The sequence below is a fragment of the Orbicella faveolata genome, unplaced genomic scaffold (genome assembly GCF_042242905.1).
Source record: "Orbicella faveolata isolate gen_17 unplaced genomic scaffold, um_ofav_v1 contig_15, whole genome shotgun sequence".
NCBI lineage: Eukaryota > Metazoa > Cnidaria > Anthozoa > Scleractinia > Merulinidae > Orbicella > Orbicella faveolata.
The window spans coordinates 8,211,628-8,234,120 of record NW_028301542.1 but is presented as its reverse complement, the minus strand read 5'-3'; the positions used below and the strand labels follow the sequence as shown (position 1 = coordinate 8,234,120).

At 39.4% G+C, this 22,493-nt stretch overlaps 2 protein-coding genes across 3 annotated transcripts; both read left to right on the top strand.

Moving 5' to 3' along the window:
* The first annotated feature begins 9,104 nt into the window (after nt 1–9,104).
* Nucleotides 9,105–13,428, top strand: LOC149113398 (GFP-like fluorescent chromoprotein cFP484). Of its 2 annotated transcripts, none has more exons than XM_089288281.1 (5): nt 9,105–9,191; nt 9,302–9,402; nt 11,298–11,516; nt 12,397–12,606; nt 13,014–13,428. In XM_089288281.1, the coding sequence occupies exons 1-5, from the start codon at nt 9,189–9,191 to the stop codon at nt 13,153–13,155; spliced, it is 675 nt and encodes a 224-aa protein (XP_089144407.1). In that variant the 5' UTR covers nt 9,105–9,188; the 3' UTR covers nt 13,156–13,428. The 2 variants fall into 2 exon arrangements, with proteins under 2 accessions (XP_089144407.1, XP_089144405.1); XM_089288279.1 differs by having other exon boundaries at nt 9,156–9,212.
* Nucleotides 13,429–18,617: 5,189 nt separating this feature from the next.
* On the top strand, nt 18,618–20,993 carry LOC149113397 (uncharacterized). The gene is made up of 2 exons (XM_089288282.1): nt 18,618–19,064; nt 19,320–20,993. The coding sequence occupies exons 1-2, from the start codon at nt 18,982–18,984 to the stop codon at nt 19,606–19,608; spliced, it is 372 nt and encodes a 123-aa protein (XP_089144408.1). The 5' UTR covers nt 18,618–18,981; the 3' UTR covers nt 19,609–20,993.
* Nucleotides 20,994–22,493: the final 1,500 nt, after the last annotated feature.

The following is a 22,493-nucleotide window of genomic DNA, read 5'->3' as shown; positions in this document are numbered from 1 at the left end:
TTCAGCAATCGCGTTTGGTTCCAACACAACTGTCTAACCACTTTCTATTGTCCATTTTTCCTTTTTTCCCACATCCGATCTAGTCTTTAGACTAGCTTCGTTTTCATGCAACATTGCTAGGGGGGAGAGGGGGGGGGGACCAATTCTACTTGCTTCTATTTATCTTTTGTTCTAAAACGTTAAGGACGTAGTTGAAATTGTGGGTTTTAGCACGCAAAAGAGGGAGGTGTCCCAACAACTTATGGCCAGGATTGTAGGTTTACACTAGAGGAAATTGTTCCGGATTCGTGATGAATTCGGAACGTTTTAGTGCCGGATTGATTTTGCCGTTTACACAAAAGTGGACGAATCCGAAATAAAAACTCCCTGGTTTGGTCGTGTCTTAGGAGATTTTGAATCCGGAATTTAAAGTGGGAACTTTGAATCCGAAAACTTTTGAATCTGGAGAGTTTTGTCGTGTAAACGATTTTCTCTTGAATCCGGATATTTTTCCGCCTGTGATCTTTTGAGTTTGCGGCGGAACGAAAATGGCGGATTACATGATCCAGTCGTAGTCGAGTCGTAGGCACATTGATGGCCATTTGATGGCGGTCGCTGGGTGATTACCTCGTGCTGTTTCAGGTGTAGGTAATCACTTTTATAATGGGTAATGCCATATTCCTCAGAAACCCAATTTATACTTTACTGCGCAGATGACGACGATGGCACGATCGAAAACCTCGACGGTTCTAGATATTAAGTAAAGACCAGAATAAATACCTGGAGGGACCTGACATGATGGACAACAGTACCGTGGTCAGCGAGTTGAAAGAAAACTTCAGACTGTCTCAACCTACCCCTAGCCTTATTTTCGGAGGCATTTTGTTTCTCGTTGTCGAGGCAACAAACTGCTTGTTAACCATTCCATCATGAATGTTCCCGGAGTTATCGTCGTGTGTAAACGGTTAAGAATCCGAATATCCTCTCACTGTAAACCCCTACTAATCCGAATACTCTAAAATTGATGAATCCGGGAACTTTTACGAATCCAAAAAAAACTCCTTTAGTGTAAACCTAGTCCTAGATCGACCACTATAATGTTCATTTGTCTACCAATGTTATGATCTGCAAATTTCAGTTAATTGATCAAACAACCAAAGTAGAAAAGATGGATTTTTTCCCAGTATGATCGAAACTTAAACGCAATTTCTTCCTGGGCTAATTCGATTCAAGAAATTCCGGGTTTTCTAGCTGAGTTTGAGCATATTGTGTAGGTACAAATTTTCTACACAGCTAGAAGAGCGGAGATGCCATCACGCAGTTAGTAGTTTATAGAAATTATGGTATTTCCACTTGACTTTATTTGTCAGTCAATGATTCAACTGCCATAAACCATAGAGGATTGGTTAAGTGTATCTCTAAAACTGCCACTATATTGTAAGTTATCAGTGAAATCAATAAAATAAACAAGTGTTAAAATCATTTCCCGGAGTACTGTAGAAACGTTCTTTATCAGGGATGTCGTGGGTGTTGCATTGCAAATGAAAAAACATATATATTTATACTAACTTAAACAACAACAACAACAAAAAAACATTTTCCATTATTTTATCTACACAACGTTTCAAAAATTGCTTTCATCGGATTGCTGGAAACGAATATTTTACTCGAGAGTGGCTATCCGCGTTACATTCCAACGGCGGATTTTGGGCAAAATATATGAGAAACACAGGCCAAGGCGGGCGACTTGAAATCATTTGTCCAGAGATGTTTTTTGATAGCCTAACAGGTGGGTGTATATTTAACCCGTAGAAAGTGTTTTTATGGTATTTAAAGTTATAGCCCATAGAAAAATATGGCGATGTTTTTATACAATAATTCTCTTGCGACACACTGTAAAATTTTGCGTGTCAGTTTGATCTCTTTTCGGGCTCAAAACCAACTTTGATTTATTTTATTTTTCGCTCAGTCATACCACGAAGACCTAAACTGAATATAAAATCCATTGAAAGATTCTCAAGTAGCTGTTCTGCGGAGCGCGAAGGAATGAAATATTTGGAAAATTCAGCAAAACCGGAAGTAGATTTTGAGCCCAATCGGGTCGAAATCGTTTTTGGCGTATTTCTACCAAAGAAAGCTGTATTAGCAGAAACTAACTACGGTCCGTTTCTATTCTTACTAGGACCTATCTATGGACAAAATACAAGCGAAATCATTTTTTTGACTTGTGCCATTAATAGGCACACAAGCCAATTATATAATAAATGTATGTAAATGATATTGTTATGACAGAGAAATGGACAGGCCAAGAACTTTTCCTTCTTTTGTAAATATATTACTTTCTCTCAGCCCTGTCAAATTGTCTCAGGAACCTTCATTTTTGATAGCTCATTATTTTCCACTGTACCTAGCACAAGAGCACCAAATCCTAACTGATAACTAACATGCGTGTATCTCTGGCCTTTGCTGTGTACTACATGTATATTCTGTTATCCTGCCTTAACTACTAGAAACAATTCTGACAGAGCTGTTTCAACAGTTTCACCTAAATTGATTTCCAGTACTAGCGCTACACGTCGCAGTGTTATTGAATATGAACTTTATAGAGGGTTTTAATTTTTTTTTAATTTTTTTATTGTTACTTAAGACAACAAAATATACATGTGTATGCATAACCTGATGTTGGTGTTGGTTGTGAATCGTAGTTCATATTAGTCATCCTATTGCAGTTCAGGGGAAAAAGTTCAGAAAGTTTAGAACATCTCTTCCCCCCAGCACACCTGCTGTTTGCGGGTGCAATAATTGAGACGTTATATATATACGAAGAGAACTGTAAAGTTATAAACTTAACATTAAAATCTAACATTTGAATGCCTCCTGTGCTAAAATTAGTCACAATTTAATTGTTATCACTCCTCGTGAATTCTTAGAGATTCCAGAGGCAAATATAAATATCTAAAACACTACGAAGAACAGTTGAAAAACAACACAGAAATTTTACAGAAAAACAACACCCACCTACAAAATCTCTTAAAGGAAAGGTAAATGCGATATGATGGGATGCATTGTGGTGTGATGGTAGGTAATTTGATGTAATCTGATGTAATATAATGTGATATGATTTTTCAAAGCCACCCCCCAGGGGAGGGGATTACTTTCTATCAATAAGGTACTGGGGATGTGCCGCTGGCCTAGATAGCACTTACATCACTGGAATGACTATAATGGGGTCCCAACAGACGAGCTAAAACTGGGTCGCACATTTCAACACGACCACCTCGTTGGAAATCGAGGAAATGTTTTGAATATTTTCCGATAGAAAATGTACCAGAGCGTTTGAAGGTGAAGAGTGTGATCTTCTACGTATGACGAATCTGTCAATTACTAAGGTAGATTCATAAACAATTAACAGAAAATTATTAAGTTGAGATCGCAAAGTTTACATTTGCAAAAATGTGACTAAGATGGGGTCTATATATAACTGGCCACAGAATGGACGATAATGAACACGGGGTCTCTGGGAGACCAGCGGCACATACCCAGCCAAGGTGAACGGCATTCAAACTGCTCTCTAAGAATTGCAAGCTGGTTCTTAAAACACTTTTGTTGGGCAGCTTAGGTCATTTCTTTCGGATACACTTCTCCAAAAGTTAATGATTATCTCAGTACCATTGTTATCAGACGATGATGAAAAGAGTCCGTTTTAGTAATGACTGTTAACCGTACAAAGTAAGATAAGAATGTAACGCACGAATTTCAACTTTTAAGTGATAGTTCTTGTTCAAAAGACCAAAAACTATTATGAGTTTTGAGAAAAAAAAAACATTTTGTAATGTGAAGATACCGTTTGGTTTATTTAGACATTGTAAACTAAAAGACTGCAGTGTGTAAGCCATGTTCTTGTTCAATTCTATTTGCCAGCTTGGACATCGCCACCCAAAGGGCGGAGGAGAATGAGACATTAAAGCAAAAAGTAAAAGAATGTGAGCGCCAGCTACAGGGGAGAGTTAGCATCAGTCCAAAATACTCGAGAGACGAGGAAAGGTACATATATGGGTGATATTGGTCTTGTCTTTGTTAACCCTATTTAACTTATCAAACTCCTTGCACGATGACGTTTAGCAGGTGACCGTCAGGTCGCACAGTATAGTCGGACATACGAACAATAATTGTTTTTTATTTATCATATTGTTGTTGTGGTGCCGCGGCTAACTGTACTTGGTAAAGTAATTTATTTTATACTCTAAATTATTTGCTTCGTTCTGTTTACCATGTCAAGCTTTACGTATCAGCAACAAATGGTGAAAGCAAAACTAGAGGAGAAACGTAGAGAGCTTGACAAGTTTAAAGAAAGGTAATAAGGGTCGGTAAGCCCTTTGTCTAATCTAAAACATTTTAAGAGCGATGGCCATTTTTTTAAAACTATTTAATGCAGCCACTGCTGAAAAAACACTTTGTTATTAAAAATTCTAGTTGTCTAAAGTACTATTTAATAAATAATTATTTGGAAAATGTTATTTAATCAAAAGCAAAAAACATTTATTTAGAGCCTACTCGTAGCTTACACTTTTTCTTAAAAGAGATACTGAGACTGTATGCATTTCTCACAGGCATGCCGATTTCTCAGAAAGAAGAGTGAGATCTGATCAGAGACGAACAGAAAACACACTATGCACAAACAGGCAGTCCCAGCTGGAGAGTGAATACGTCATTGAATTTAACGACGGTACACGTGTTGATGCTATTGACATTCTAACAACTAGAGGTGGTCGTTATCGGGGTAGCAAAATCAGCTCAATGGAGTATCTTAAGTGTTGCAGACTCGCTTGCTTTACTTTAGGGGTAATGTTCTTGAAATTTAATATGTATCAAGTGTAATTTATTTCTTGATATAATGTGAAAAAGATTAGTTGAGCTTTTTCTTCACGTTCCCAGTTCTATGATAACGAATGCACTGGTTTATTGGGCTGAAGTTCAACTTCTGCATTTCATGGTTTTTCCTCAAAGTGTGATCTGAACAGAAATAATATCTAGCATCTATAATAACCTTTCTTTTACAGAAAAAACAGTATAAAAATGCATTTGTTCTCAGATAAACGACTTCTGAAATGAAATCATCGATCTTCGGCAGATGAAGGCATTACCATTCCTCACAGCGAATTAATACAGGATAACGCCGTCTTTTAGCATTTCCTTGATATATCTCATCACTTGGAAAAGAGAAGATTATCTCGCTTTAATCTGGAAAGAACCGATTCGAAATTGTTGAAAAGAAGACTAGAACTGCCGGGAGCTGAATTCTCAACGCAAAATCTCAAGCGGGGCAGTGCTAGAAAGGGAGTGTTCAATAGAGGCAGAACACAAGTAAAAACCTTCGTCGACCCGAGCAGGATCAAATTCGAAAAGGGCGGCTTACCAGGTTCGATAAGGGTGATGGTCAAGCGAAAATAAGAGCTTAAACTCTACTTCAACTTAAAATACAACAAATACGCGGGGAAAAACAGGCTACAGTCCAAGGTCCACCAAATCTGGCCATGACACTCCCACCTTCCCACCCAACCTCTTTCCCATTGCCTTTTCCCCTACTTAGGGGCAAGACGGGGCGAGGCGGGGCGAGGTGGGGCGCGGCGGGGTGGTTTTAACTTTGTGAGAATGAGACACGATTAGGAAATATGCCCAAAGTTTGGACATGAAAGATGTCACCAACAATGGAAGCCGAAATCCTCAGTTTAAAATTTCCTGATTCAGATTGCTCATGATGTCGTTTTGCCTGTGAAGGAGTCTTTCGCAGAATTTACCTGTACTGTAATGGAAATGTTAGTGAATGACAATAAATGAATGAAAATAAAAATTGGGGTGTGCCCGGGGCATTCACTTTTACTATCAGTCCTCTAAACATTAAGCACAATTCATTGAATAGATTATAATTTTGTTAACGACGGGAGCTTTCACAGGATTATTTTTCATACCATTAAAGTCAAGTCAAAGCATGATATTAAGCGATTGAAATCATACCTTCTTCGTCATTTTTTCAGCCTTCATGTTTTTTGCGAGCATGCAACTTGAACCCAGTCTTCTAAAAGAAGCCGCGAACAACTAGTGAAATCCCCGCTAAATGCCCGTTCAAACCCCCACATTGCATAGCAAAGCTGTGAAAAAATGTTCATTCCGCGACTACCTGGGAGCCTAAATTGAGTGAAAACGAACTAAAACCCCCCAGTTTGCCCCGGATATCCTCCAATTGCGGTGAGGGGAGGGGGGTTCAAATGATTGGTGCATAACTAGGATACTACAAAATGCAATAGGAAAATAAAGTGAACTACAAAAGGTAATGCATGGAGGATATTACATGGAGGCGAAGTGTAGTGACCGAGGATGGAAGGAACAAAATAATGATCTTAAAATGTACACGTTATTTCTTAATTGTTTCGACATGCTGGTGCATTCAGTCTTCAATATGGCTAATGAAACGAACGGTTCAATCCCAACCGCATTAAGCTTTCCAAGTGGCTTCTTACTCGGTCTGCCAGAAGAATCCTGAGCCCCGATATGGAATCACTGTGAGAACACATCCCACCACTGGCAGGATGGAGGGCCGAGTTAGTCCGCGGGACAAGTATCGTTAAGATTGATCAAGATAGGACAATTCACGCGAGCTACGAACAGTGATGTCAACTTGAACAGATTAACTGTTCATAAATGTGCGCGTGTAGTGAATATTCAAGTGATTCTTTTAAAACCAATGTTTATCTTTGCAGGATGTCAAAAGTGCTATTGCTAATGACTGGAAACGACGTTATCAAGATCACCTTCTTCTAGATTACGACAGGATGCTCTTGCACGACTTGAATGACTACATCAAATATTGCACGCAGTTCTCCTTCTCTTACACGATAGAGCGGTTTTCAACTGAGTGTCGTGAAACCAAAAACAAAACCAATTACTTACCAATTAGACTACTCAGCTCATCTAAAACCGTAGTATAACCAAAACCAAAGTAATTGTCTGATTACGTTCGACACTCAATTGAAAACCGCTCTATTACGTAATAAACCGCTCACTCGATTACACTTGCGAAAAATAGTTAGTTGACATACCAAGAGCTGACCATTTTAAAAGCACTTGGAGACGCGTGAAACTTTTCAGGGGAATCAAGGCAAGGACATTGGTGTGTTCACTGGTTGTCCTCCAGGCTACTCGATAAACTTTTTAGTGCGACTCTTTCTTAATATGGAGGTTAACGCTAACGAAATGAAAGATATAAGTTATATAAGTTATTGTAGAGTATTACATAAGTTATTAAATACAATAACTTATAAGAGAGGATGTATCTCTGCTCCATTTTCAACTCTTGGTGTAAAAAAGACAGTTATTAGACTGATTGATAAAAAAACCCAGGATGTAATGCCTAGTTTAATTTAAATCTGCTAAGCCAAATTAGACTGGTTGAATGACTGATTGCGTCGAAGAAACAGGCAGATCTTATATATAGTCGGGGAAATAACCACGCTTTTGATGTCATGTATCAACTCTTCGTTAACCGAGGCAATGAAGGTTAACCCTAATACTAACGGAAATGAAAATCAAGATAACAGTATCTTTACTTGATGATATGATGAATTATGTAATTCCATATGAAAAAGACCTACTTTTTGAATTCGTCGTTAATTCTAACGATTCACTTAAAACCAAAATAACAAATGCAGAAATTAATAAACACAAACTTAAACTTAAATATACCGATTATACAACAATACGAAAAACGGCAAAAAAATAGAAAGGAAAATACGAGATTACTTACAAGATCTGTACGGCATCTGAACTGACAACGACTGAATACAGCTACAAAACTACGACGCTTTAAAACGGAATTTTGAACCAGAAGAAGACTTAACGAGGTTAATACGTGATAAACAATAGACGATTACCTAACACGACGTGAAAAACTAATTTACATTTAAAACTGTACGAGAAAGTTCGCAAAAATTAGCCTGTAACAACAAAGACAAAAACAAAAAAGAAAAGGCGACCAAAAACGGAAAAATGTTAATTCTCGTGGTTACAAAAGTAATTCCATTAATGTTTGCATCATTGCACTTGTTAGTCGATAACCCAAGGTGATTTTCATTTCTCAAACTCATTAATTATTCATGTCGTTGTTACCCAACCAAAACGCCTCATTCTGGTAAGGTGGATGATCGAGTTTAGAAAACCAATAAAAAACGATATGAAAACCGCACGTGCTTGGAAACGATTTCAAACCCGCGTGAAAAATGTTTCTTAATCTGCATATTCATAGAGCAAGACCAACACATGAAGATGAACAACTTTATTTAATCACACAGAGTTAAAATACACTTTAAAGCAAGCTTATTTACTGCTGACATTGAATGTAACGGTACAGTTGTTGAAGTCCTCAAAACAGAAAGAGCTATTCTTTTCTAAATTAATTCTCCATCATTGATTGCGACCTTGTCGTTTGGTTCGGTCTCAACCTTGCTTCTACACTTCGGCCCCTAAATGCCATTTACATGGGAAACAACTTTCTCCTCCGGTTTTTATATTGAGTAGACTTTGGAATAGCGCTGGACACACAAGTTTCCTCTTCTTAAGCTAGTTTAGGAGGTCTAAATCTGTACTTTGCCATCTGCATTGCGAAGCAACGTGCTCGCTCAGAAGTCACAAACAGTTAGGCAACAACGTGGCATTGAATGCAAATAAAATAATATCACAGACCAGCAAGCAGCAATTAGGTGACATTCCACGCCTCAAATAAAACATATTTAAATTCAGAAAACTTATTGTAATGATAATTTCTACAAATTTTCTTTGTTGAAGAACTAATTTCAAAAACTTGCGCTTCGGGTTTCATCAGGTTTCAAAACGCTCGAAAACAATAAAACCAAATGTTTTGTCGCGTTTGGAAACCGGTGATGAAGCCCGAAGCACGAGTTTTTGAAATAGTACGTGGACAACGAAAACGTGTGGCTTGGTATGATAGACATCAAAGGGTTGGTGTTTGTTACAATGAGTTGTTTTTTGTTACATTAGGGTTCCTGGCTTATAATTGATTCTATTTTGGGTGTGACATTCAGGTTTAAAGCAGCATCCTCAGTGCTGAGGTCTCATTTACCCTGGTGATTTGGGAGAGAGCAGATCGAGAACAACAAGAGCTGTATTACGCTAAAATCTTACTTGCGTCTACCATCATGGTAAGTGTTGCACGAGAAAAAGTTTCGTTTCATTTTGACCGATGAATTTACTCTACTGCTTATTTTGAACTGGTGACTGATGTCAGATTTATCCCAATTTCTTTCCGCAGAGTATGATTAAACCAGAAATGAAGATCAAGCTGCGTATGGACGGTGCTGTAAACGGGCACAAGTTCGTGATTACAGGGGAAGGAAGCGGCCAGCCTTTCGAGTAAGCAAAAGTGTACAAATGTTTAATCATTGTGGCCAGTTTTACGGCACCCCTGATTCGAGCATTGCTTAGTATTTTTTTCCTTTCATGTTCTTTTCCCATTGAACAAGATATCTAATACCGAGAATACGTCCAAAGCCGTATTTTATTCCGTATATTGCAGCAGATACAGGGTTTATTTCTCTTTCCTTCGATTTTACGACCCTTACGTTTACCGTACACCTTCAGAGGTGTCTAAGTCCAAGCAGTGTTGCGCGTCCAGTTTAAACTGTAGACACCTGAGCCCCTATTTCCAATTAATTAAAGCTCATAGAGCTGGCTATCAAACTATACCAAGAATTAAAATAAAAATTGAAATAAAAAGGAATTATCGAATTTTTTACGACCTGTAAATGTGAGCGCCCAAATCACCTTTTGAAAGCTACAAGGCGAAGCAAATTTGGTTTTTCGTTTATCTAATTTGTTCCTTAGTTTGTGGACCCAAAGCGCTAAAGAACGTGTGTGCGATTTGCCATATTTAATTTCCGTGAAAAGTTACTGAACATGTTCGAAATACGATGAAAAAAGCATCGACCGCCCGTAGACAAGTTATCTTCTACGTCCAAATTTGAGACCAAACGAACAGATTCTCTTTGACTTATAGCTTTTAAAAAGGACACGAAAGGTTATTCGGACGCTCGCATTCAGAGGTCGAGGAAAATTCGACAATTCATTTTATCCCCAAATTCTTGGTATATTGTGATAGCCAGTTCTATAAGCTTTACTTTGATATAGGGGTTTTAGGTATCCACAGTTTCAACCGGACGCGAGACACCTAAAGTTTCTCCAAAGGTAAACGAACGAAGATAGCGAGAAAGTCTACATGAAGACTTTCAAAAATTAATTCTTATCCTTGCCTCGAAATCGAAACCTAAAATCTACCTGCCTTTGCTCTATGTTACAAGGATTGTGGGGCTAAAAGGCTCCACTTGCTATGTATTTCTTAGCCATTCATCATTTACCTGAAAAAAACCTTTCATTACTTGGGTTTTTGTCAGATTGAAAACATCCTCTGTGATGCGACCAGACCGTTAAGTGTCTCTTTATTTAACGTTTCCATACCTAGTTTATCAAGTAATTCCCGCCTTGTTTCTGAGTTGCTTTCTTTTCCCCTGTTTCTCTTTCTTTGCCACATAGAAAAGTTGGTCGTCGCCTCATTTGTGTCAAAGTATAAGGACTGTAAAAGTGCACACTATTCAAAAGAGCGAGCAACCAATTAACTCAGTCCAAAAGGAACTTACTGTACGGTTTGCGTATAGATAATAGAGCCAAATGGTAATGAAACCAGTTCTTTGTTTTATGTTTTTGTTGGCTATTTTGAGGGTTGACCCCGCACAAAACCTGGCAATATACAAAGGGCGGTTATGTGTGCTCACACAACTAACCAAGACTGAAGCATTGCGATTGTAGTGTAATTTATACACAATCAATGAGCATTAAACAAAAGATGGGCAGGGTCAAGGACCTTTCAACATACATTTTAGCCAGTTTGTTTGTTTCTTTGATGTTTACCGACCCTCCTAACCATTTCCCTCTATTCAAGTTTCTATAGTTTGGTGGTGTAAAAGAAAGCCACCAAATATTTACCAGGAAAACAATCATACGGTTCTTAAAGTTGAAGGTCATACTGTCATAGTCAAAAGCAAATATTCACTTGTTTAATGAGGGCTTTATCTACTAACAGAATCCTGTTGATGAGCATTTTAGAACTATTTTTCGATTGCCATTAATCAGGCAAAGCAGAGAAGTGTATCTGGCGTCATTATCCAAGGACTTTGTAACACAGAAAAAAAATCCGCACTGCATATGAACAGTTCCTTTTTTTTTACCTTTTTGGTTTCTTGTTTGCGTTTTAGGGGAAAACAGACTATGAACCTGACAGTCATAGACGGCGGACCTCTGCCTTTCGCTTTCGACATCTTGACAACAGTATTCGATTACGGCAACAGGGTATTCGCTAAATACCCAGAAGACATCCCAGACTATTTCAAGCAGTCGTTTCCTGAGGGGTTTTCTTGGGAACGAAGCATGACTTACGAAGACGGGGGCATTTGCATCGCCACAAACGACATAAAGTAAGATGTAGAGCTAATGGTTCTCGCTAAGAAGATTTATAGGAAATTTATATGAAGCAGCACAAAAAATTAATACGTGATACTTCCGTCGGAGAATTGCCATGAAAATTGTTATCCCAAGTCAGAGTATTCTGAAATTCTATCTACAAATCTTCGAAGCGATTGCGGTTTATTTAGTTCAGCTTTGCATTCCCTGTGGAATGAGTATGCTTCATCAACTGATGTTTACAAGCTCGTGGAAACGTCTTCCAGAGTTAAAAACCTGAAGAGGTTTGCACGATAAATACGCAATACATCTAAACAACTTATATGATAAAATCGCCAAGAAAAATTAAAGGTCATTTCATTAACATACTACGGAAATTCCTCACTACTCTTCTCTTCAGTTCAAAACTGGCGCCAATATCCTTGTTTGACGTCACTAGCCCCAGCCTCCGTTGCCTTAGGTCGTGTGCTTAGTGATCCCGACTTAATAAATTCATAAAAAAAAGTCTGTTTTAACCAACAACACAACTGCTTGTGGCAATTTGTTCCATGCAATAGAAGATTATCCCGCTAAAAATATATTTGGGGTTATATAAACTTTAAGGCATTTTTCCAAAATGGTTCTCTCTGTGTATCATAAAAGGGAAGAAGAAAAAAAATCGCCACTGGTTTTGTCTGGTTTCATCTATTAAATTACATTACTAACTATGCCTGTAAATGACAAAGTCTTCCTTTTATCTTTGCATGGTAACACTGACTATCTTTTATTTCTTTTTTATCAGAATGAAGAAAGACGTCGACAACTGTGACTGTTTAATTTAATGCTTTCTTGTTTATTTTCTTAAGTGGTCATGGTAGCATTACTGAGTATATATGCCTGACCTTCTTTCATCAGAATGGAAGGCGACTGCTTTTCCTATGAAATTCGATTTGATGGGGTGAACTTTCCTGCCAATAGTCCAGTTATGCAGAAGAAGACCGTGAAATGGGAGCCATGCACTGAGGAAATGTATGTGCGTGATGGAGTGCTTAAAGGTGATCTTAACATGGCTCTGTTGCTTGAAGGAGGTGGCCATTTCCGATGTGACTTGAAAACTACTTACAAGTAAGTTTTTCTGTTTTATTATGCGTTTAAGATATTGATGACTTACAATAAGGAGACATGAATAGGTTCATCAAGACATGAATAAGTTTTAGTGGTCACTGTTACAGTGGAATCAGTGACCTTAGCTCCGACTTCTAGATTAGAGATTCCCGATGTGGGGATTGATGTTAAACACTCCAAAAATATCTGAACTGCAAACACAAGATCCAGTTAGTTATCCAGCGAACAACCTTACCTAGGAGGAGATATCTTTTTTTTTTTTTTTATCAGGATAGTAAACTTCGGAAGCTGGCAACGATCAGGCTACGGTAGTAGCTTGCTCATTTAAAACAGTATTGTATTTTTTATATGCTGATGCACTCGACCCAGTGTCACTAATTCGAGTTCCTTTGCTTCTTTGCATGCAGAGCTAAGAAGGTTGTCCAGATGCCAGACTATCACTTTGTGAATCACCGACTTGAGATAACATGGCATGACGAGGATTACAACAATGTTAAGCTGTCTGAGCATGCAGAAGCTCATTCTGGGCTGCCAAGGCAGGCCAAATAAAGGCTTGACGAAAAGCCAAAACGGCAAAGAGTACAAGAAAGTATATATATATTTTTTTCAATTGAAAGAGATTCCACTCGGAATTAGTATTTGATACTTTCAATTCAAGGATTTATTTTGGGATTTGCTAGGCACTAGCTTTATTGTTAAATTAAGTTAAAGACGGTTTAACATTTTTTCCGTATTACAACATAGGCAAAGACGTCTTCAACCCAGTAGTGGTCAAGTACTATTAAGAAAACTGTGGTGAGAATAAACTTGTAGTCGAAGCCAGGTTTTGTCGAATTTTCTTGTCATAGAGTAGTGGATTTGGAAAGATTTTGAATTTTTCCTTCCCCTTCGTCGCACCTTAATTTTTTGGTTTAAAACGGTCAAGAACAACAGGAATGGTGCAAGATTTAAAACAGGAATCACACACTCTTTCCTTTCTTTCTTTCCTTTTTAGACTTGGAAAATATTATATTTTCCTAGTTGTAGTGGTGAAGCGATTTCACTCCATCACTCCTTCTTCACTGGGTCACTTCCTCTTAGACATTTGAAACCCCAGGGGGGGGGGGGGGGGAGGAGGAACTCGAATATGAAAAGGTCAGGGATGCTCTTCGGAAAATTTGAGTTTTACTCCTAAAGGAGACTAATATGGGAGTTGCTCGAGCTTCATAAGACCCCTAAAAGATAGCACTTAAAACGAAATAGGTTCAATTACTAGCCACTGTTCAAGAAAGTATCTCTCGCGCACTTGTAGACCCGACTCGCGTACTCGAGAGATCAGCGGAAATCAAGCGTAAAACCAGAAATTAAATGATAGCGTTTCTTTTAATTATTACTTCCTCGAATGCACCCTAAAGGTTACTTTGACAGCTAAAGATGGTGATGTTTCGTTGTCAACACGCTAAGTGAGACCAGAATCCTTGATTTGTGCCCCAGACGACGAGCATCCCCAACCTTTTCATATAGGAGTTCCCCTCCCCCGGGTTTCGAACATCCGCTGTTTAGGCCGTTTTACGGTCGCTTGCACTGTGTCAAGATAGGTATTCTTTGAATTTCTGACGCAAGTGCCCAATATCTCACCGCAGAAATACTCTACATTCAGTAAATTTTCTCACTGACGTTTTTATAACTAGAAGCTACCTGTAATTATATAAATAGCTCGTACAGGTTTAACCATACTCGATTGCCGAAAAAGAAGACATTGAAAGTCACAAAATTGATGAGCTGTATGAATTTTCCAATGATTCAAGCCGTGATTAAGTGTTTTAGACGATCAACAGTCAAGAGAATTGAAGAGAATCCGAAGGACCTGTTCCGCTGTTTATCTATACGATATTGTAAATAAATAAATACAGTCAATTAAATACGGACATGGCGAAATGAGGAACAAATAGTTGATAAGCTTAAATACGTATAGCAGAAATGACGAGGAAAAGGTTGTTGTTATTCATCGTGGTAGATGCAATAATAAGGTGTATTATCGTTTGTCTCACGATGTAGTCACTTGAGATGTAGATCGCGACGTTTCGACTGCTTACTGCTAGTCTTCTTCAGGCGATGAGGTCGACTGATTGCACGGTATCATCTATATGATAAAGGTCGGCTGTGATTGGTGCATTTCGATCCTCCTATTGTTCCATTGTTCCGGCGAGTAGCTGTTCCCTCAGTGGTCCGCTGTTGTACCGTTCACCTGTTGTTGTGTTTCTTGATCGTGAGTATCCATGCTTCAGGAATTTCAATTCCACTATCCCTGTTGATGTTATTAGGGTGAAGTCTTATGTGAATAGCTTCCTTGACCCTACGTGTGTACCAGTGAGGATCTCGATCAATAAACTTGACCTCATTCCATATAGGATAGTGGCCGGTCTTGTGGGTGTGTTCAGAAACGGCGGAGGTCTGGGTAAGGGCGAGTCGTATATCCCTGTCGTGTTCTTTGATCCTCTCCTGCATAGATCTCCCTGTTTCCCCGATGAAGACGGAGTGGACATATCAGAGGCGGTTTATAATAAGATCAGACCGAGACACAAACAACCACCTGGGATCTATGGTTTGTCGAAGATCCACAAGGCCGACACACCGCTTAGGCCAATTGTGTCGTGTGTCAACACCTTTGCACACGACCTGTCTGCTTTCTTGGCCAACGTATTATCTCCTCTTGCAGTTAACTCGAACTTGACAGTGAAGAACTCAACTGACTTCGCCTCCACCATCGCCAGTGAAGAGATCCAGGACCACGAGATCATGGTGTCTTTCGACGTAGAGTCAATGTTTACCAACGGACCGATCGAGGGCGCCGTACAAGCCGCGCTACAAAAAATGGAGAACGACGCAGGCCTGGCTAACCGCACCACACTTACACCAGTTCAAATCGCGGACCTCTTGGATTTCGTATTAAGATCTACGTACCTCCAGTACAACGGATCGATTTACGAACAACGAGACGGCGCAGCCATGGGGAGCCCTGTATCCGCGGTTATTGCTAATCTCTACATGGAGATATTTGAAGAACAAGCAATAGAGTCCGCACCTTGCAAGCCTAAGATCTGGAAACGCTACGTAGATGATACTTTCACCATCCTGGATCGGGATAGAGTTGACGTCGTCCTGCAACACCTGAACAGTCAACAACCATCAATCCTTTTCACCATGGAGATCGAGAACAACAGCAAGATCGCCTTTCTCGACACGTCAGTTTACAGAGAATCTGATGGCCGCCTTACCACCAGTGTCTACAGGAAACCAACACATACTGATCAGTACCTAGCGTATGATCCACACCACCCTCAGTCAGTAAAGCGCTGTATTGTGAAGTGTCTGTACGGCCGGGCTAATTAAACGTCTCGTGACCAAACCGTCAGCAATCGCTGGAGAGAAGAAACATCTGTCATCCGTACTTGTTTCTAATGGATATCCCTCCTCTTTTGTACAGAAGATCCCAAAGGCACGAACAACCCCAAAAAGAGAACTTGTCGCGGAATTTAAACCCACCGTTGTTTTACCTTATGTCCAAGGAGTTTCGGAGTCTCTCCGCCGCTGCCTAGAACAACAAGGCATTCGCACCGTCTTTAAGTCCGACACGCGGTCATACTCCAGCTAATAGGTTGACAGAGACTTGCACCCTCCGCTCGGTTTGTGTTTGAAGAAAGCCATCTTTTCTTGGTGGGATTTTTTAAGAAAAAAAGACTCATTTCTATTTGTCATGTCGACAAACGATAGCGGAGGTTGATCTAACGTTTTTAAGATAAGGTTGCACTGAAGCAAAAAAATTAAGATAGCAGCAGAAAGAAGAATTAACAGGTAGCGAAGAAGATCGCAAAAGAGAGCGGGCCAGAGCTGGGGAAGGAGGCGAAACAGTACTGAGCAATGCCGTGAATTATAGCGAGTCAATGGCTAGAGAAAGAAGATGTATGGGTTATTGACCAAGTGCGAGGCCAAGATGGCTGGATATTGGCCAAGTTCTTTTTTTGCGTGTTTATGGACCGAGACGGAGTCGAGGTCCATAAACTCGCCAAAAAAAGAACGAGGCCAATATCCAGCCATCTTGACCGAACAAGCTTGGTCAATAAAGGATTTATTATATGGCTTTCGGGGAAATTTTTCTTGCCGGACACGGCGGGTAGTCCCGAGCGGGCAAGATAGCTCCATCTTGCCCGCTCGGGCAGCCAATCACAGCCCAGGACTTGATTCATCTTGCCCGCTCACGGAGCTATCCATATAATAAGAAATAATACCGAACAAAACCGTGAAGCAAAGCTAACGAGGGCTATATATAGAAAGACGAAAGTACCCGACAAATGAACTTCCCAAGTTTAAAATTCGCGCGACGCGATGCTCTGCAGCCGTGCAAGAAAAGTTACATGATTTGATCAGGTGATGAACAAGAGAAGTCGAATGTGTCTGTGTGAACAGAGAAATTACAAAACAGTAAACACAGCGGAAAAAGAAAAGATTAGCTCAATTCAGTCTTCACAACTTTTGCTGCAAGTTTCTGCCTGGAAGATTTACACTGGCCGAAGTGAATTGTCAACTTGCGGTAAATATATTTTGTAACGTTTCGCTAATGACACTGGAATATGTTTGTCATGTATAATTCCTGTTAACTGTAGAAGTACTTTAATTAGGCGTGCTTGCAGGTATGATAAGTCCTTAGGGGCTATTAGGCTATTTAAGATTTTGTAACTTATGCAAGAGCCACTCGAAGGCATCTCTTTCAACTTTGCTTTATCTGTTATGCCGTCGGATAATGAACGAGCGAGTGTTCCTGCTTCAATCGCTGAATCCTTCAATGAGGGAGATCCTGTTCATGCGACTGCTTCGGAATCATCGGGGTCGACGTTGTCCAACGCCGAGACTTTGGAGTTGTTTTCTCAGCTTTTGGACGTTAAGTTTGACCAGAAGTTCGCTGCATTCAAACGTGATCTAGACGAGAAAGAAGTTACCACTCAGTTCCACCTGAAGAAGCTAAAACCGGAATCCAAGGCTTCCAGTTCTTTTAACTTCAAAGGAAACAAAGTACAATACGAATTCAACAGTTCTCTGCCGGATGCAATAGACGGGACTATCAAGACCATCTCAAAAGGAAACCTTTCAGCAGCTAATTCAGAGCTCGAAAGAGCGAAAACTCTCATTACTAAACGCAACAACTTAATTCGTTTTGCGGACAAGGGCCCCCGCTGGTTGGACAGCCGTTGAAGAATACGAAGGGGAGGGGATTACTTTCTATCAATAAGGCACTTGGGATGTGCCGCTGGCCTAGGTAGCACCTACATCACTGGAATGACTATAATGGGGTCCCAACAGAGGAGCTAAAACTGGGTCGCACATTTCAACACGACCACCTCGTTGGAAATCGAGGAAATGTTTTGAATATTTTCCGATAGAAAATGTACCAGAGCGTTTGAAGGTGAAGAGTGTGATCTTCTACGTATGACGAATCTGTCAATTACTAAGGTAGATTCATAAACAATTAACAGAAAATTATTAAGTTGAGATCGCAAAGTTTACATTTGCAAAAATGCGACTAAGATGGGGTCTATATATAATTGACCACAGAATGGACGATAATGAGCACGGGATGTCTGGGAGACCAGTGGCACATACCCAGCCAAGGTGAACGGCATTCAAACTGCTCTCTAAGAATTGCAAGCTGGTTCTTAAAACACTTTTGTCGGGCAGCTTAGGTCATTTCTTTCAGATACACTTCTCCAAAAGTTAATTATTATCTCAGTACCATTGTTATCAGACGATGGTGAAAAGAGTCGGTTTTAGTAATGACTGTTAACCGTACAAAGTAAGATAAGAATGTAACGCACGAATTTCAACTTTTAAGTGATGGTTCTTGTTCAAAAGACCAAAATTTATTGTGAGTTTTGAGAAAAAAAAAAAAAAAAAACAGTTTGTAATGTGAAGATACCTTTTGGTTTATTTAGACATTGTAAACTAAAAGACTGCAGTGTGTAAGCCATGTTCTTGTTTGAATTCTATTTGCCAGCTTGGACATCGCCACCCAAAGGGCGGAGGAGAATGAGATATTAAAGCAAAAAGTAAAAGAATGTGAGCGCCAGCTACAGGGGAGAGTTAGCATCAGTCCAAAATACTCGAGAGACGAGGAAGGGTACACATATGGGTGATATTGGTCTTGTCTTTGTTAACCCTATTTAACTTATCAAACTCCTTGCACGATGACGTTTAGCAGGTGACCGTCAGGTCGCACAGTATAGTCGGACATACGAACAATACTTGCTTTTATTTATATTGTTGTTGTGGTTCCGCGGCTAACTGTACTTGGTAAAGTAATTTTATTTTATATTCAAAGTTATTTGCTTCGTTCTGTTTACCATGTCAAGCTTTACGTATCAGCAACAAATGGTGAAAGCAGAACTAGAGGAGAAACGTAGAGAGCTTGACAAGTTTAAAGAAAGGTAATAAGAGTCGGTAAGCACTATGTCTAATCTAAAACATTTTAATAGCGATGGCCATTTTTTCAAAACCATTTAATGCAGCCACTGCTGAAAACACACTTTGTTATTAAAAAGTCTAGTTGTCTAAAATACTATTTAATAAATAATTATTTGGAAAATGTTATTTAATCAAAAGCGAAAACATTTATTTAGAGCCTGCTCGTAGCTTACACTTTTTCTAAAAAGAGATACTGAGACTGTATGCATTTCTCACAGGCATGCCGCTTTCTCAGAAAGAAGAGTGAGATCTGATCAGAGACGAGCAGAAAACATACTAAGCACAAACAGGCAGTCACAGCTGGAGAGTGAATACGTCATTGAATTTAAGGACGGCAGACGTGTTGATGCTATTAACATTCTAACAACTAGAGTTGGTCGTTATCGGGGAAACAAAATCAGCTCAATGGAGTATCTTAAGTGTTGGAGACTCGCTTGCTTTATTTTTGAGGTAATGTTCTTGAACTTTAATATGTATCAAGTGTTAATTGTTTATTTCTTGATATAATGTTGAAAAGCTTAGTTGAGCTTTTTCTTCACGTTCACAGTTCTATGATAACGAATGCACTGGTTTATTGGGCTGAAGTTCAACTTCTGCATTTCATGGTTTTTCCTCAAAGTGTGATCTGAACAGAAATAATATCTAGCATCTATAATAACCTTTCTTTTGCAGAAAAAACAGTATAAAAATGAATTTGTTCTCAGATAAACGACTTCTGAAATGAAATCATCAGTCTTCGGCAGACGAAGGCATTACCATTTATCACAGCGAATTAATCCATGATAACGCCGTCTTTTAGCATTTCCTTGAAATATCTCAGCACTTGGAAAAGAGAAGATTATCTCGCTTTAGTCTTGAAAGAACCGATTCGAAATTGGTGAAAAGGATACTAGAACCGCCGGGAGCTGAATTCTCAACGCAAAATCTCAAGCGGGGCAGTGCTAGAAAGGGAGTGTTCAATAGAGGCAGAACACAAGTAAAAACCTTCGTCGAACCGAGTAGGATCAAATTCGAAAAGAGGGGCTTACCAGATTCGACAAGGGTGATGGTCAAGCGAAAATAAGAGCTTAAACTCTACTTCAACTTAAAATACAACAAATAAGCGGGGAAAAACAGGCTACAGTCCAAGGCCCACCAAATCTGGCCATGACACTCCCACCTTCCCACCCAACCTCTTTCCCATTTCCTTTTCCCTTACTTAGGAGCAAGACGGGGCGAGGCCGAGCGAGGTGGGGCGAGGCGGGGCGAGGTGGGGCGCGGCGGGGTGGTTTTAACTTTGTGAGAATGAGACACGAGTAGGAAACATGCCCAAAGTTTGGACATGAAAGATGTCACCAACAATGGAAGCCGAAATCCTCAGTTTAAAATTTCCTGATTCAGATTGCTCATGATGTCGTTTTGGCTGTGAAGGAGTCTTTCGCAGAATTTACCTGTACTGTAATGGAAATGTTCGTGAATGACAATAAATAAATGAAAATAAAAATTGGGGTGTGCCCGAGGCATTCACTTTTACTATAAGTCCTCTAAACATTAAGCACAATTCATTGAATAGATTATAATTTTGTTAACGACGGGAGCTTTCACAGGATTATTTTTCATACCATTAAAGTCAAGTCAAAGCATGATATTAAGCGATTGAAATCATACCTTCTTCGTCATTTTTTCAGCCTTCATGTTTTTTGCGAGCATGCAACTTGAACCCAGTCTTCTAAAAGAAGCCGCGAACAACTAGTGAAATCCCCGCGAAATGCCCGTTCAAACCCCCACATTGCATAGCAAAGCCGTGAAAAAATGTTCATTCCGCGACTACCTGGGAGCCTAAATTGAGTGAAAACGAAGTAAAAACCCCCAGTTTGCCCCGGATATCCTCCAATTGCGGTGAGGGGAGGGGGGTTCAAATGACTGGTGCATAACTAGGATACTACAAAATGCAATAGGAAAATAAAGTGAACTACAAAAGGTAATGCATGGAGGATATTACATGGAGGCGAAGTGTAGTGACCGAGGATGGAAGGAACAAAATAATGATCTTAAAATGTACACGTTATTTCTTAATTGTTTCGACATGCTGGTGCATTCAGTCTTCAATATGGCTAATGAAACGAACGGTTCAATCCCAACCGCATTAAGCTTTCCAAGTGGCTTCTTACTCGGTCTGCCAGAAGAATCCTGAGCCCCGATATGGAATCCCTGTGAGAACACATCCCACCACTGGCAGGATGGAGGGCCGAGTTAGTCCGCGGGACAAGTATCGTTAAGATTGATCAAGATAGGACAATTCACGCGAGCTACGAACAGTGATGTCAACTTGAACAGATTAACTGTTCATAAACATGCCCGTGTAGTAAATATTCAAGTGATTCTTTTAAAACCAATGTTTATCTTTGCAGGATGCCAAAAGTGCTATTGCTAATGACTGGAAACGACGTTATCAAGATCACCTTCTTCTAGATTACGACAGGATGCTCTTGCACGACTTGAATGACTACATCAAATATTGCACGCAGTTCTCCTTCTCTTACACGATAGAGCGGTTTTCAACTGAGTGTCGTGAAACCAAAAACAAAACCAATTACTTACCAATTAGACTACTCAGCTCATCTCAAACCGTAGTATAACCAAAACCAAAGTAATTGTCTGATTACGTTCGACACTCAATTGAAAACCGCTCTATTACGTAATAAACCGCTCACTCGATTACACTTGCGAAAAATAGTTAGTTGACATACCAAGAGCTGACCATTTTAAAAGCACTTGGAGACGCGTGAAACTTTTCAGGGGAATCGAGGCAAGGACATTGGTGTGTTCACTGGTTGTCCTCCTGGTTACTCGATAAACTTTTTGGTGCGACTCTTTCTTAATATGAAGGTTAACGCTAACGAAATGAAAGATATAAGTTATATAAGTTATTGTAGAGTATTACAGAAGTTATTAAATACGATAACTTATAAGAGAGAATGTATCTCTGCTCCATTTTCAACTCTTGGTGTAAAAAAGACAGTTATTAGACTGATTGATAAAAAACCCAGGATGTAATGCCTAGTTTAATTTAAGTCTGCTAGGCCAAATTAGACTGGTTGAATGACTGATTGCGTCGAAGAAACAGGCAGATCTTATATATAGTCGTGAAAATAACCACGCTTTTGATGTCATGTATCAACTCTTCGTTAACCGAGGCAATGAAGGTTAACCCTAATGCTAACGGAAATGAAAATCAAGATAACAGTATCTTTACTTGATGATATGATGAATTATGTAATTCCATATGAAAAAGTCCTATTTTTTGAATTCGTCGTTAATTCTAACGATTCACTTAAAACCAAAATAACAAATGCAGAAATTAATAAACACGAACTTAAACTTAAATATACCGATTATACAACAATACGAAA